Source organism: Microtus oregoni, unplaced genomic scaffold (genome assembly GCF_018167655.1).
Source record: "Microtus oregoni isolate MIOR12 unplaced genomic scaffold, Mior012 000091F_ref0000469, whole genome shotgun sequence".
Classification (NCBI taxonomy): Eukaryota; Metazoa; Chordata; class Mammalia; order Rodentia; family Cricetidae; genus Microtus; species Microtus oregoni.
In genome coordinates, this window is record NW_024544600.1 from 4,094,758 (window position 1) to 4,112,109 (window position 17,352).

Sequence of the window (17,352 nt, forward strand, 5' to 3'; positions counted from 1 at the left end):
CAAAAGAAACTCTCTGGGTAAGTGGAGAAGGGTATGTGCAGATAAGGACAGGGGACATCAGCTCTCTGCCTTGCTCCTCTCAGGGTTTGCTGATTCAGACAAGGTAGGAGAGTGAATGAGTCCTCTTCTACTCACTCATTGAAATCAATCTCCCCAAACTCATCTGGATGCACCCCCTTCCCTAGCCCTTAGGAATGAGAAGGGACACAGGCAGGCATCCAGGCCGAGTCAGCAACTCCCCACCCACCTCCTGCTGCTCCCATGGCCTATGCTCCCACACAGAATAAGTACATAGAAGGAGCCATAAGCATCCAGGTCGCAAGGTCTGTAACATGGCAGCAGGCATAGGTATGACCTGGGCTGATATTTACACAGAGAGAGAGAGACAGAGAGAGAGACAGAGAGACAGACAGAGAGATCATGCTGTCTTTTCTACTGCCATCTTCCTATCTAGTAAGAGAGGAAGGGCAGACTACCCAGCATGCACTTCCACCATGCCCACTATTATCCACTGAAGAGGTTCAAAAGTCACAGGTGGAGACTACATAACTGCAGGCCTCCCCTACTCCTTCAAGGACTCGCTGACCTTCAGGAACCATGCTGCCCCTCCCCTGGCATGACTTCTCTCTCCTCTGTCACTCTACAGTGAGAGAGTGTCCCCACCTCCACCTGCAGAGACAACAGAAGCACACTGGTCCTGGCTGCAGTCCCAGTCTTTCCAGGGACAAAGGGGAAATGCCTAGTTACACCCGGACTTTGAGCTGAACCAGGTCAGACCACCCCCATGAGGAATTTTCCTCATCTAGGGAGAAGGACCTGCTAGACCCAACTATTCCTAGAATTAAGACAAGAACAGGACAGAGATAAAATGCCAAAATTTCGTTATACTTTTTCATTATCTTGCAGATCCAAATGAGAAGCTGATTTTTTTTCACAAAAGCAGTTTCCAAGCACAGTATTAGTCAGGTTTCTCTGGGGGGAAAGAACTGATAGACTTGGCAGACATTAAAAGGAGCTTGTATTGGTTACACGATACAGTCTGGGTAGTTCAACAGTGTGGAAAAGTGAAGCCCTGGCTTTCATCTCCCTCTGCTACCTGAGTGCGGATGCAGCGTGAACAGCTGGCTCCTGCTCCTCCCACCAAAGTTGTGTGAGTTTTGTTTGTGTTCTGACAAATAAAGCTTGCTTGGAGTCAGAGGATAGAGCTGGCCACTAGTTAACCATAGAGGTCTGGAGGTCTGTACAGAAAGGAGACAGGATCTTAGCCTTTTTAGATGGAGGATGAAAGAGGTAGGAAGGGACTATGGCTCTCTCTCTCTCTCTGCTTCTCCAATCTTTCAGGTTTTTACCCCCAATTCCAACTTCTGGTTTTTATTGATAAGATTAATTAGATTTATGCTTCAACTAGCGCCCAACTTTTGGGGCACAAATTTATGAAATAGCTCCTTGCCAGTTGCTTGCAGGCTTTGGCCAGAGCTGCACGCGGAAACTGCATCCACCAGGGTCACCTCACCGTCAGCTTGGTTTTCCTTGTTTTTCCTTTTCTTCCCCAAGCCCTCTGAGTGAGTCTGGAGTTTTTCTGTTGCAGCCTCTCTACAGTAATCTCCACAGGCACTTGGACTCCAAATGCCGCCAGAGTTAGCCCTCACCTCTGGCCTGAATTCCTGCAGTGCGTGCTTCTCCCACTTGATTCCCTGTGTGTGCTTTTCAGACAGCTTCCTCTTCCTCTGGACCCCCTCCTCAGGCTACTGCCACACTAGGTTGCTGCCTTGACACCTGCTTGGGCTTCTACTGTTGTGACTTCCACGTGCTCTCAGCTCACAGCTGCATGCTTGCAGCTGCAGCTGTCCTTAACCAGGCTGTGCACCACCTGTATTCTCTGCTCAGATGGTCTCTGAAGTGGCAGCTAGCCTTACACTTCACTATCATCGTCTTCAAATTTGGTGGGACAGTTGGGAATTCTTAAAGGGAGGAATTAGTTTTAAAAAAAAAACAAGTTTTTTCCCCACACTAAAAATTAGGAAACACTGTTACGATGGAGTTATGTCTTTGTATGATTACACAATGGATGATTTAAAAAAATGTAACAATTAAGTGAGGGGGTAATTAGCATAGCTGTGTTTTACATAATGTTAATTATTATCATCAGTTTGGTAATTCTTGTTTTATCCCTAAAAAAGTTGGTTGATATGAGTGACAAGATACAGGCCTTAGAATGTTACAAGAGAAATATTGCTGTTTTGGCTGATAAGTAGTTACAAGCCTTAGGAAAACTTACCAAAACAGATAATAGAGATATTCAAACAAAGACAGAAGAATATAAAGGAGAACCAACCTCACCATTAAATCATAAACTTAGAGAGGAACAGTCCAAGGTCTTCAGTCAAGTCGCCTTCCAGGAGCACCTACCAAGTGACAGGAATCTCCAAGGCTATGAAAGAGTTGACTGGATTTCCCTATGGAAATGTTAGATTTGAGGAGATTTAAGGAAGTGATAGTCTTATTTGGTATGTGTTCACCTTTTGTGAAGCAGGTGTTAAATTCATAGTCAACTAGTAACAGAATTGTCCCACAAGACTGCAAAGATTTGGTTACAGCAGTATTGAAACCTGATCCTCAATTGTAGTGGGGGACCTGGTGGATAAATGAAGCAAGGACCACTGAACAATGAAGTCAGGCTAGAGGTATTGAAATTTCCCAAGACCAACTTCTTGGAGAAGGGGATTATGCTGATGTACAAACAGTTTCTATATGATGACTTTACCTTGACTCTATGCTGTGCAGCAACTTGAATGTTTGGAACAGAACTGAAGAAGTTGGAAAGAGAACTGAGTCATATAACTAAAGTTATAGAGGGCCCAAAAGAAATCTTCACTAATTTTTTTACAAAGATTGACTTTAAGTATAAATAGAATGGTACCAAATTCAAAAGCTAGACAAATAATAATTGTATCTTTGTTTTTTGAAAATGCTAATTTACAATGCAAAGAAGAAATTGGGCCTTTAAAGGCAAGATCAACACCCATAGAGGTATAGATCTGAGATACAGTTAATATTGAATCTCATAACCATGATGATGATTGGATAGGAGAGGTGATTTCCAGAGGCTTGAAGAAAAATGAAAATTTCAGGTGTTTTAATTGTGGCAAACAAAGTCAACTACAAAGGGACTGTAGACAGGGAATTTCTAGAAACAATGTTTTCTAGGAATAATCCAAACAGAAGGCCCTTGCCTCCTAGAGTATGCAGCTGTGGCAAAGGCCAACATTGGACCAATGAACATAAATGCAGATGAACAAGGGACAGACAAGGTGACCCTTTGTCATCAGGCTCCTTGGGGGAGCACATCACAGGCCCCTATGTCAAATTTAGTTCAATCATTCCCTGTCACCATGGGGTAAACTCCCCAGAACAATTAAAGAACCTAATGTCTATTGTAAAGAAAACATACTGCCCTGGATTATAGAACAGCTGTAGAAGATAAAACAAATTTCAGGAGAAACTATAAAGCAAATATTTTGGCAAGCTTCTATAAATGAACGAAGACCAAAGCTAAAAATATGAATAGACAACATTGTAATTGAAGGTTTGTAGACACAGGGGATGATGTAACAATAATTGCACCAGAATCTTGGCATCCAAATTGGCCTCTTCATGAGGTAAATGTTCAGCTTTTAGGGATGAGAACTTTATCTCAGTTAAAAAAAAAAAGTACAAGATGGGTCAAATGTATAAGGCCAGAAGGACAGAAGCAAAAATTAAAAATATATGTGGCTAATATAGCAATGAATCTATGGGTACATGATTTGTTACAGCAATGGAATACTCGGATTAACATTCCTTCAATTTCAGGAACAAGCCATAATCTAACGTAGGTTTCTGGAAAAAGTATTAAAGACATTTATAAAGAAGAGTCACCAATCATTCAGGTTATACAAAAAACAGGGCACAATAGCCGCTGATCTTTCAAAGGTATCAAAGCCCTACCTTTAAAATGGTTAACTGAAAATCTTGTCTGGATGGATCAATGGCCTTTAAACGACAGGCCTTAGGATGGATGATACAGGAGCAGCTAAATATTCAACATATTGAAGAATCAACCAGCCCTTGGAATTCTCCTGTATTTGTTATTAAAAAGAAATCTGGAAAATGGAGAGTGTTAACAGATTTGAGGTCCATAAATAAAGTAATTCAGCTGAAGGACTTCCTACAGCCTGGAATTCCTTTGCCTTATCTATTACCTAAAGGATGGTCTTTTATAGTTATTGATTTAAAAGACTGTTTCTTCACTATACCTTTACAAGAAAAGAATAGGGACAGTACCTACTTATAAGAATTCTCAGTCTGTTAAGAGATATCAGTGGAAGAATCTCCAACAAGGGATGTTAAACAACCCAACCCTGTGCCAATATTTTGTACAACAGATGTAGGAAATGATTCATGTATAGTATCCTCAATCTATAATTTACCATTATATGGATGAGATCTTACTAGTTGATTCCAATATAGATTCTTTATAGGAAATGTTTGGAAAAGTAAAGAAAATTTTGCTTTGTTGGGGATTACAATTGCTCCTGAAAACTACAAAGAGGAGATTCTATTAATTATCTAGGATACACAATAGGTTTACAAAAAAATTCAACTCTAAAAGGTACAAATCAGGAGAGATCAATTGTGGACTCTTAATGACTTTCAAAAATTTCTGGGAGACATTAACTGGGTATGGCCCACAGTTGGATTGACAATTCAAGAACTAAGCAACTTATTCCAAACATTACAAGGTGATAAGAACTTATTAAATAGTACTTATCAGCTGAAGTTAAAAGATAATTGGCCTTTGTAGGGAAAAAAGTGCGTTTTGCAGAATGCACGTGTGGATTGTTAGAATCCAGAACTGAGTTGTATTCTGCGTGTTTTACCTTCTATACCTTCATCTACAGGAATTTTAATGGAGAGAGAAGATAATACCTTAGAATAATATTTTTAGCATACAAACAGAATAGAAATTAAAGACCTATGTAGAAAATGTTTCTGAGTGGATTCTAAAAGGAAAATGAGATTTCATCCATTAGGAAGAATAGACCCAGCAGAAATTGTAGTACCTCTTACTAATGCTAAAATTTCCTCCTTATGGGCATAAAGTGAACCCTGGCAAAGAGCTTGTAGTAATTAATTTGGGGGGGGGGGGAGATTAACAACAAATAGTCCAAAAGCAAAAGAATTCAGTTTATAGAGAACTGACAAGATTCTTCCTCACTCTGTGTGGGGAACACCAATTTCTGGAGCTCCTACATTCTATACTGAGTGAACAAATCAGGAAGATCAGTTTTAGAACAGGAAATTCGAATAAAGTGGCTCAAAGCCCTTATGATTCTATTCAAAAGTCAGAATTATATACTATTCTCATGGTATTATTAGATTTGCTATAACCTCTTAATATAGTTACTGACTCTTTTTCAGGGTTTCTCTGTGGCTTTGGAGCCTGTCCTGGAGCTAGCTCTTGTAGAACAGGCTGGCCTCGAACTCACAGAGATCAGCCTGCCTCTGCCTCCCAAGTGCTAGGATTAAAGGCGTGCACCACTACTGCCCGGCAGTTACTGACTCTTAAAATGCAGAATATGTTTTACATATTGAAACTGCTGAATTTATTCCAAATGATTGACTTTATAATTTATTCAGTTACAAGAAATAATCAAAAACAAATCATTCCTTATATATAACACATATTAGATCCTATATGCACCTACCAGACTCTCTGGCACAAGGCAATTATGAAATTGATCAACTATTGATAAGAAATGTCCTAGAAGCCTCAGAATTTCTTGAAAAGCATGCCAATAGCAAGGATTTGAAAAAAAGATTTTTTCCTTCACTTGGTAATAAAGACAATTATAAGAAAATGCCATACTTGTTTTTTGTAGAACCAAACTTCACTACCTGCAGGAAGTAACCCAAAGGGTACTCAAAAAAATGAAATTTAACAAATGCACATGTTCCATTTTGCAGAGTTTGGAAAATTAAAATATGTATGCCATACCATAGATATGCAGGATTTCAGTAAGCAACTGCCTTGAGTTCTGAAAAGCCTGATTCTGTAATCACGCATTTGTTGGAAGTTATGGCCATCTAGGGGATACCTGTATAAATTAAGACTGACAATTCTCCAGCATATATCTCACTAAAATGAAACAGTTTTTTGCATATTACAACATAAAGCTTATTACAGGTATACCACATAATCCTACAGGGCAAGCAGTTGTAGAAAGATCTAATTGAACTCTAAAATAGTTATGCTTAATAAACAGAAAGGGGTAATAAAGGCCCCAAGAGATAGATTGCACAGTGCTTTATTAACTTTAAAATTTTTAAATGTTAATGAGAAAGGAACAACAGGTGCAGACATTGGATAATAAAAAAACAGCTGAATTTAAATTAACCTGTATTCTTTACAGATTAAGGCTTAAATATTTTCTCAAAGTTTAAAAAATTAATATACATATATATTAAACTTTTGTCCAGTATTAATGGTCATATAGAGCACTAACTAATCCTAGAAAAAGGCTTCCTCTAGCTTCTTGTAAATGATTTCAGGTTTGTGTCTCTATCAGGTAACTAGGAATTAAGTTTTTGTACTTTGGATGTGCTTAATAAATCATAGTCCTTTAGTTTATTCGCAATATGCTGGATATGATATTTAAAATTAAGTTAGGCCAGGTGTGGTGGCTCACACCTGTAAACCCAGCACTCAGAAGGCAGGGGCAGACAGATTCTGAGTTCAAGGGCAGCCTGTTCTACAGAGTAAGTTCCAAGACAGCCAGGGATACACACAGAAATCCTGTATTGTAAAACCAAATATATATTTAAATTTTCTGCAGTGAACCATGGTCATTCCTAACAGTGAACTTTGGAGTCTCCAAGAGGAGGATGGAGCCCCACAACGACAATTCCATCGGGACTAGGGCAACACCCCTAAATTGACAAACGCCACCCAAAGATCGGCTTTGGACTACAAACTGCTCAGGACAGTTTCAAGGTGGCTAGCTAAGATGGCCCAGCTTCACAGACCACTCTAGCCAGGTTTTGACATAAGCCCTGTACTTTCCCGTTAGACAGACTGGACAACAAGTGACACAACTGGATGTCCCAGGACTTTACAATTGTCTCCCAAATTTTTTCTTTCCAGGTTCTGCAAAGTTGCCCCCAGACCACAGGAGGTAATTTTTAAGAACATGTTGCCCACATTCTCAAGAGGTCGTGTGGGCAGTTTTTGGTCATTCAGTGGATTATGAATATTGGCCATTGTTTGGGGGGTGGTTACAAGTTGTTATTGGTTAATGGTGAGGGGAAAAAGCTGGAAAAAAGGAGATCAGATTCAGGAATCTTGTTCTGAAAAGAAAAAGGGGAATATAGAGAATGAGAGGATGATAGGGTAGATTATTGAATCTGTTTTTAAACCAAAAAAGCCACTACTATTCTTATTTGTATTTTTTGAGACAGGGTTTACCTGTGTAGCTTTGGAGCCTATCCTGGAACTCACTCTGAAGACCAGGCTGACCTCAAACTCACAGATTCCACCTGCCTCTGCCTCCATAGTTTTAAATATTTTATATGGTATGAATTTTTGTATATTGATACAAATTTGAGGTTATTTTTTATCATACTGCATATGTTTCTACTCAAGATATTTTTGTATATTGATACAAATTTAAGGTTTTCTTTTGTTAAAACATACTGTACATATGTTTCTGCTCTTGTTTAAGTTATTGTTCCTATTCAATTCATTTAACAATGTACTGTAAATTTCTAGTCTTTGAAAGTTATTATTACAAACGATTTAGGATAATAAGAAAATGCAGGTTAGTAGTTAGTCACCTATTACAATCAAACATGTCATGTTGGTATGCTTTTAAGGTCAAAAAAAGATATTTTTAGATAGACAGGTGGTCTTCAAATACTTCAGAGATCTACAGAATGTGGCATTTAAGATATTTTAATAACATAAGGTTCTTTTTTATGACAATGAGACATGTCTGCTCTTGACATGATCAATACTTCAGAGAAAATGATGGGCATCAAAGAAATTCCTTATGGAATTTCTTGGCAAAAATTAGTCACTGGGCAAGAAACTGCCCTTGTTTCAATTGCTGGCAGTTAATGCCCAAATGGACAAGCAAGACACAAAAGAAAGTGACTGCTGAAGTTTGCCAAGACAAGGCAGGATGGTCCTTCAAAAATCCTGCTTTACAGAAACGTCTATCAGATATTCTAGGCCTATATGCCAAAGATAGATGCACAGGTGGAAACAAAGACTCTGAAGATAAAGATTGACCTAATGTTGCAGGATATTTGATTACACTGTGAACCCTGAGATTGTGCTATTTACTGGAAAGCCATGAGTTGTGCTGTGGCTCAGCCCTACCACACACCTTATATCCAGGTTTTCTGTTTGAATATTCTAATCATGATTAAATAAAACCAATCACAGGTCAAGAGGCAGAACAAGCAACAAGTTGACAGGAAAAAGTCATAGAGAATAAGAGGAAGTCCGTGGAGGGACAGACACACAGGAAACAGAAAGGAGGGACATCCAGTTGGAAGAATTTCGTTTGAGATGGCGTAGGAGAATACACTCTTGCTGGGATGTCAGCTGAGGAGGGTCATGCAGGTGCTCTCTCTCTCTCTCTCTCTCTCTCTCTCTCTCTCTCTCTCTCTGAGTTTGTAGGTGTTCACTTCAGCATCTGGCTCTCCAGTCTTTATTGTTAAATTGAATAATTGAGATTTAGTCAAAAAGCAACATTTGGTGCTCCAATGTGTGGCAGAGAAATCATGCCAGCTGCAGACAAATAGGAAAGACATCAGGTTTGTTAAGACGCCTAGAATGTCCTCAAAGAGTTAAATAATATTAAAAGGGGAAAGACATCAGGTTTGTTAAGACACCTAGAATGTCCTCAAAGAGTTAAATAATATTAAAAGGGGAAAGACATCAGGTTTGTTAAGACACCTAGAATGTCCTCAAAGAGTTAAATAATACTAAAAGGGGAACATTTCTCAGGTTAAGGATGAGAAATATCATAATTCAGGAATTAGAATCCTGTAGAGTGATACAGAAAGACTGAAATTAGAAGCAGGAAATGAAAAGATAAATGACTTATCTGAGACTGACATAATATCAATTGTTATAATTACTATCAGTCCAGTAAATCATATTTTATCCTTAAGAGTCACAGTGGTTTTCCTGTGCCAAATATGAAAAGTGGATTGATAAGATGCAATCCTTAGAAAGACATATAAATCAAAATAAGAAAATTACAAATAGAGGAATTTAGACAAGAACCTACTACATCACTGCATGATGAAATTGAAGAAGAGCAACCCAAGGTTGTTAGGATGCAACCTTAGTTTATCCAGTTCGTATACAACAACTACAAGGAGACTATAGACATTCTCAAAGTTTTCAAGAAGTTAATAGAACTCTATAGAAATACTAGATTGGAAGAGATTTAAGGAAATGGTTGTTTCATATGATAAGCATTCATCCTACATGAAGTAGATATTAACATCATATTAAACTCAGAACAGAATTATCTCCCAGGACTAGAAAGACTGGGCAACAGCAATATGGGAAACTGGTCCTCAGTTACAATGACAAACATGGTGGAGAGAGGAAGTGAGGAGCATAGAACAATGAAATAGGGTTAGAGGCATTAATATTTGCAAAGATTGGTTTCTAGGTGAAGGTCAATATGCTGAATCACAAAGGCAGCTTAAATTTGATGATCATACCTTGGTGCTATGTCGTTTAGCAACTTTAAATGCTTGGGACAAGGTTGAAGAATCAGGAAAGAAGTCTGAGTCCTTTACTAAAATTATACAAGGCCCCAAAGAAGCATACACTGATATTTTGCAAAGATTAACTTCAGATATAAATAGAATAGTATATCCAGAAGTCAGACAAAATTAATGGAATCTCTGGCTTTTGAAAATACTAATTCAGAATGCAAAAGGGTGATTGTGCCTTTAAAGGCAAGATCAGCAACAACAGATGAATGGATTACAGATTGCTATTGGATCTCATGTTTATGATGCTACTTAATAGTAAAAGATATTTCTAAAATTTTAAGAAAAATCAAAATATAAGTTGTTCTAATTATGGAAAGCAATTTCATTTGAAAAGGGATTGTAGCAAGGCATTCCTAGAAACAGTATTTTTGTTTTCTAGAGCTAATTTTTAAAGAAGGCCCCAGGAGTATGCAGAGGTGTGGCAAAGACCAGCATTGTACTAATGAATGCAGATCAACAAGGGACAGACAAGGTAACACTTTGCCATCAGGAAATGACCTAAGGGACTTCCTACAAGAACCTGATATCAAATTTGATATAATCATTACCTGTTTTCATTGGAGAAACCCATTCATAGAGCAATTAAAAGATTTAATGCCTATTGTTAAAACAACACTGTTCTGAACATAATCAAGGGTAGAACAGCTTTGGTAAATAAAGCAAAAAACTCAAAGGAGACCAGAATACAAGTATTTTGGCAAATTTACTTGCTATAAATGATCAAGAGACCAAAGCTAGAACTACAAATAAATGACATTGAAATTGAAGGATTATTAGACACAGAAACAGTTGTAACAATAATTTCACCAAAATCTTGGCATCCAAATTAGCCTTTTCAGGAGGTAAATATCCACCTTCTAGGGACTGGAACTTACCTAAGGTAAAACAAAGTACAAAATAGGTCGGTCAAGTGTATAGAGCCAGAAGCAGAAAATTAAAGCCATATGTGACAAATATAATCATGAACTGGGGGACATCATTTGCTGCAGCAATAGAAAACACAGATTACCATTCTTCATATCTCAGAAACAAACCATAAAGAATGTTTTTGAGAAAAATAGTAAAAGATATTATCAAGAACAGTCACAGACTGTTCAGGTTGTACACAAGCAAGACACAACAGCTGATGGTCTTCTAAAGGTACCAGCTCCCCTTCCACCAAAGTAGTTAACTGACAAACCTGTGTGGGTGGAACAATGGCCTCTGACATCAGAAAAATTATGGGAACTACAACAGCTAGTACAGAAGCTGCTAAGAGCTGAACATACTGAAGAAAGAATTGACCAGTCCTCGGGATTCTCCTATATTTGTTATTTGAAAAAATCTGGAAAATGGATAATACAACAGATCTGAGAGCTATAAATGGGTGACTCAGCCAGTGGGATCTTTGCAGCCTGGAATTCCCTTGCCTCCTTTATTACCTAAAGAATACTCTATTATAGCAATTCATTTAAATGTCTGCTTTTTTACTATATCTTTACAATAACAAAATTTATTATTAGCAAAAATTTGCCTTCACAGTGCCTACTTATAATACTCAACCTGTTAAAAGGTATCAGTGGAAAATTCTACCACAAGGAACATTACACAGCCCTACATTGTGTGAATATTTTGTACAATAGCTGTTAGAAATAATTCACAATTTTCTCAATCTAAAAACCTATCATTATATGGATGGTATCTTACTGACTGATTTAGATGAAAATACCTTAGGAAAATGTTTGATAAAGAGAATTTTGCCTTTCTAGGGATTATAAATTGCTCTTGAAAAAATAGAAAGAGGAGATTCTATCAATTATCTAGAATAAAATGTTTACAAAAATTCAACCACAAAAAGCACAAATCAGGAAAGATCAATTATAAACTCTTAATGACTTTCAAAACTTGCTGGGAGATATTAACTCTCCATGGCCCATAACTGAATTAACTACTCAAAAGTTAAATAATTTATTTCAAACATTACAAGGTGATAAGGACTTAAAGAGTCCAAGAAAATTATCAGCTGGGGCCAAGAGAGAATTGACTCTGGCAGAAAAGAAATTACAGGATACACATATGGATCAGTTGAATCCAAAACTTGATTATATTTTAGTTATTTTGCCTTCTACTCATTCTCTCACATGAATTCTTATGCAGAGAGAATATAATGTCATAGAATGGCTATTTTAGCACACAGTGTAAAAAAATTAAAGACCTATGTAGAAAAGGTTTCTGAATTTATTTTGAAAGGAAAATGAGACTTTGTCAGTTAGCAGGAGTAGACCCAGCAGAAACTGTAGTACCTTTTACTAATGCTGAAATTGCCTCATTGTGGGCAGAAAATGAACACTGGCTAAGAGCTTAAATAGTTTTGGGGGGAAAGATTAACAAATATCCCCAAAGCAAGAGACTTCAATTTATGAAAAGAACTAATTGGATTCTCCCTCATATAGTAAAAGAGACACCAACTTCTGGAGTCCTTTTATTCTATACTGATGCAAATAAATCAGAAAAGGTCCTTTATAATCAGGAAAAAGAAATAAAGTGGTTCCAAAGCCCTTATGATTCAGTAAAAAAAAAAAAAAAAGAATAGAGCTGTATGCCATTCTTGCAGTGTTATCAGATTTTCCTGAACCTCTTAATACAGTTACTGACTCCCAGTACGCCAAAAGAGTTGTTTTACATATTGAAACTGATGAACTAATTCTGGATGATTCAGAATTAACTTTGCTATTTCTTTAATTACGTGTAATCAGAAATATAAACCATCCATTGTATAAAATCTCTAGCACAAGGTGATGGTGAAATTGATCAGCTAGTAGAAATGTGATAGAAACCTCAGAATTTCATAAGAAACACTATGCTAGCAACAAAGGTTTAAAGAAAGATATTTCTATCACTTGGCCAAGAAAATTATGGAAAACATCTACTTGTTCTTTGTATAAATGAACTCCATTATTTGCAAGAAGTAACCCAAAAGACATTCAAATAAATGAAATTTGGCAAACAGATGTGTTTAATTTTTCAGAGTTTGGAAAACTAAAGTATGTGTATCATATCATAGATATATACTCAGAATTTCAGTAGGCAACTACTTTAAGTTCTGGAAAGGCTAATTCTGTAATTACACATTTATTAGAAGGTATGGCTATTATAGGAATACTTGTTCAAATGAAGACTGACAATGATGTATCATATGTTTCTAATAAAATGAAACCATTTCTTGTATGCATATTATAGGTACATGACAATCTATAACTATTCCTCAGAATTTCATAAGAAACACTATGCTAGCAACAAAGGTTTAAAGAAAGATATTTCTATCACTTGGCCAAGAAAATTATGGAAAACATCTACTTGTTCTTTGTATAAATGAACTCCATTATTTGCAAGAAGTAATCCAAAAGACATCCAAATAAATGAAAGTTATAGAAAGATATAATCTCACTTTAGATCATGTTTAATAAACAGAAAGGGGCAATAAAGACCTCAGAGATAGCAGTGCTTTATTAACGTTAAATTGTTTAAATGCTAATGAGAAAAAGAACAACCTCTGCAGAGAGATATTGAATAGAAAAGCTACTGAATTAAATCAGCTTGTATATTTTTTTTTTAAATTTATTTATTATGTATACAATATTCTGTCTGTATCCCTGAAGGCCAGAAGAGGGCGCCAGACCTCTTTACAGATGGTTGTGAGCCACCATGTGGTTGCTGGGAATTGAACTCAGGACCTTTGGAAGAGCAGGCAATGCTCTTAACCACTGAGCCATCTCTCCAGCCCCCAGCCTGTATATTTTAAAGACCTCATTGAGGTCTTCCATTTGTTTAGTTTTTTCTTATTCAATTATAATAATTCTTTTAAAATATTCCATTGACTTCAGAATGGAAACTCGGATACATGTTATGTTGAGGAAGACGTTTTGCCTTTGTTTCCACTGGAGAAGAAAAGGTGTAGATACCATCAAGAAAGATTAGATTCAAACAGGAGAGGCTTCCTCAATGAGGAGAGACTATAGTTCATAAAGTTCAGTCATTCAGTTCAAACTAACTCATAAGACTAACAAATGCCTTTGATTAGGCATGAAAAAAATCAAAAATAATATTTTCAAATGATAATTTATCAAAGACACACTTGCCTTACTGGCATGAAACGAAAATGGGCTTTCTTAAATAAACTACCTGTCTTAACTCCATATTAGAATTTGGATTGTAGATTGTCATGTGGCCCACGCCATCTTGGACATCAGCTTTTCAGTTTTCTCTTAAATAAAAATTTTTGTTGTTTGGTTTTAAAAACATAGTTAAGAGATTTTAAATGTTTTAGATAAATTCAAAGGGTTACTATAGCTCAAGCTTGTTTTCTAAATCTCTACGAGTTGGAGTGATTTGAAGATAAAAGGTTTGAGTAGGGCAGTGGTAGCCCATGACTTTAATGCCGACAGAGATAGGTGGATCTCTGTAAATTCTTTTCTAAATTCTAGAGTAATGGGGAACAAGATGGTGGTGGCATGCACCCTTAATCCCACCACCCAGGGACAAAACTCAAATACAGTTCCTAATTGGTAGGTTTGCATACTAGAGAGATCACAAACTATATTAACAGGTTATTATAAAAATCTTCTACAGGCTTATTTAGAAGGTAACTAATTTCCAATGTGGGCAAGAACAAAGAGCAGCTTTTGCGACTGCCAGTAAGCTCTTCTCCGTGCATGCAACCCTGGCCAATATTGAGCCAGATACCCTAATTATGGATGTCATGTTTATTGGTGACTTGGCAACTGGGAACTCCTCATAAAGCAAAAAGGAGTCTACCAACATTTGCCTGTTGGCTTCTTTTGCAAATGCTTTCCACTTACATAGAATAAATATTCCTTCTTTGAGAAACAAATCTGGACATCCTACAAGGCATGGAAAACCTTATATTCAGTCACCGCCAGCCACCCTAGGATCAGTCCTAAGAGTGCCCCATACAATGGTGGACTGGATCTGTTTGAAGACAGAGTCCTTTGCAGGCTTAGCCCTGGAAGCCAAAGTGTTACAGTGGAACTGGTACCTGTCTGATTCTTTGTGACCAGGATGTGGTAGCAAAGGGGTCTTGCCTTCTTGCACTGAGGAAATAGCTCAGTTACCCATAATTCCCATCCCTAAGCTTGTTCACCCCTCCCCGCAAAGAGGTACCCATTGGACTCTGGGCACTGACCAAATGACACAACATTTGGTTAAAGCACAGTTTCCTGTTAGGGGGATGGAATGGCCAAAGGCAAGGGCAACACAAACTCAGCATCAAACTGTTATGCTAGGAAGGCCAACTCGTGGTGTGTGCCATGGGATAGCTCAGCCCTAGTACACAAAGTTAATCCAAGAGCTTTCTGCTTGATATTATAAGCAGGATTAAATCAAATCAACCATAGGTTGAGAGCAAGCAAGCAACCAACTTCCGTGAAAAAGTCATAGAGTGGGTGAAAGTCAAGAGGATGGAGAGAGAAGCACACAAGAAGTAGAGGGGAGGGTGGAGGGTGTCTCCAGGCAGCGTAGGAGAAAGCCCCCTTCTGGGGCGATGGCAGAGGAGGAAGCAGCTGGGTGCTTTCTCTGCCTCTCTGAGCTTGCAAGTTTTTACCCCAACATCTGGCTCCTAAGTCTTTGTTGATAAAATGACAGAGACTTAGATAAAAAAGAACCCTAAAGACTATACTCAAGCTTGCTCTTCTACAAGCCTAAGAGAAACATTCTGAACCTGCACAGCCTTCCACATCCGTGGAATAGAGTGGTTATGCTGATTTCTGGCACCAGCTTGGAATAAAAGAAAGCAACCAGTATATTGTCTCTTCAGTAAAGTCATTCTAGGCAAAGACTTAAGAAAGGAAAGAAAAAGGAAATGAGGAATGTCAGAACAAGAAGCAGCCAGGCAAAGGGAAGCCTTGGAGCCACGGAGCTGGATGTACGGGGCCCGCCAGCGCCAGCTCCCTCAGAGACCACCCTTCTTCATATTTTGTTTTTTTACAGGTACTTCAATCCCAGGGTCAATAAATTTAGAAAAACACTTGTGACAACCCATCCTCACAAGACCACCGTTCAGTCTCCTAGGCCAGTTCTTTTCATGAGCGCTCCAAACAGGCACAACAGCGAGAGAGCTCCCAAGGCCAGGAAAGAGCAAATCCTCTCCGAGTGTGAGAAACCTGCCAAGAGGCTTGGCTACGGGAACTTGATTGACAGAGAGCAATGTGGGGAAGTTATCAAAGGGCTTGGAGAGAGGACCGGGTTGACTTGGACCCCGTCCAGGAACGGGGAGGCAGCAGCCCAACTGAGGGCTGCTGAGGATCTCCACTCTTGGAGCAGGTGGAAGGACTTTATTCGAGGGTGCGCTGTCAGCGGCGACAAAGGGGGTGCCCCAGTGCAAGCTCTCTAGTGCCTGCTCAGTCAGCAGCACGAGCTTGTCGAAGCCGTGAGAGACTAACTGGGTGGCCAGATGATGAAGAATGAGAAGAGAGAAGAGAAACTAAAGATCCATCCTCTTACTCTCATACCGAGTCCGGGTTGACTTATCAACAGGATTTCCTTCCTCCCAAAGCAGGAGCAACCACCAAGCGGCTCGGCCCCTCCACCTCTCCTGGCACAACACCAGGTCCGCCAAGTGCACCAGACGGAAGACGCAGATCTCTGAACTGCATTCGGCTAGCAGTGCATATGCTTAGGCGCCATAATGGATGTGGCTGCATGGGATGACTGCGGGCACCCGACCCCGCTTCGTTCTTCAATCCTCCACTTTCATAAAGCCTGGTAAAGGATTACTCCTGCCAGGACTAGTCCTCATTGCCCAAATTTAAAAAAAAAAAAAACAACCCCACAACGTCCTATTATGTATTACATGTAAATGTTGTATCAGACACAAAGCACAGCATAAAATTGTCAGATGTCTAGCAGACCTGATATGATCCAGGGCTTTATGCCTTAACGCCTTAACAATTATTTCTCTTTCTTGAAGCCTACTTTCCTGATTGCTCAACCTTATTGATACCAGATCCTAGGAGTGAGCCTTCCATTCAGTGTGGATGTTAGGCAATGTGTGGTCTCTGCAGGCACAAAATGTGATGCTTGGCTAACAGGGACAATGGCGAGCAGAAGTTTCCACGGGAAAAAGCTGCGCCTGTGTTAAATCAGCTACACAGTAAATTGGCTGACTGTGAAATGCTAAAGTGTTACAAGACGGGAGCCAGAAAACGCCTCAGACTATCTGTGGCCCTTTAGGAGGTGTTCTGCGCCCCCTCTGCCTGTCACCTGACATTCCTGTGAGTGCCAGCATCTTCTAATGTGGATGTTGTGTTTTGAATGAGAAATGTCCTCCCAAATGGTTTTAAACACGTGGTCCCCAATTGGAGATGCTGCTTGGCAGGGGTGGTATGGGGAGGGGTATGGAGCCTTCTGGAGGTGCAGCCTCACTGGAGGAAGTACGTCATTGGGTGTAGACTAAAGGGTTTATAGCCTTGCCCCACTTCCTGCTTGCATTCCCTACTTTCCACGCGTGGTTGAGAC

At 38.8% G+C, this 17,352-nt stretch overlaps 1 protein-coding gene across 1 annotated transcript in view; it reads left to right on the top strand.

Annotated features, from left to right (window-relative positions):
- Window positions 1-16,228, top strand: part of LOC121442353 (leucine-rich repeat-containing protein 37A3-like) — a 59,602-nt gene extending 43,374 nt beyond the window's left edge. Inside the window, exon 12 of the mRNA XM_041643852.1 lies at window positions 15,826-16,228. Within this exon, the coding sequence (XP_041499786.1) occupies window positions 15,826-16,228 (403 nt within the window). The remainder of the gene's footprint in view (window positions 1-15,825) is intronic.
- The last annotated feature ends 1,124 nt before the right edge of the window (window positions 16,229-17,352 follow it).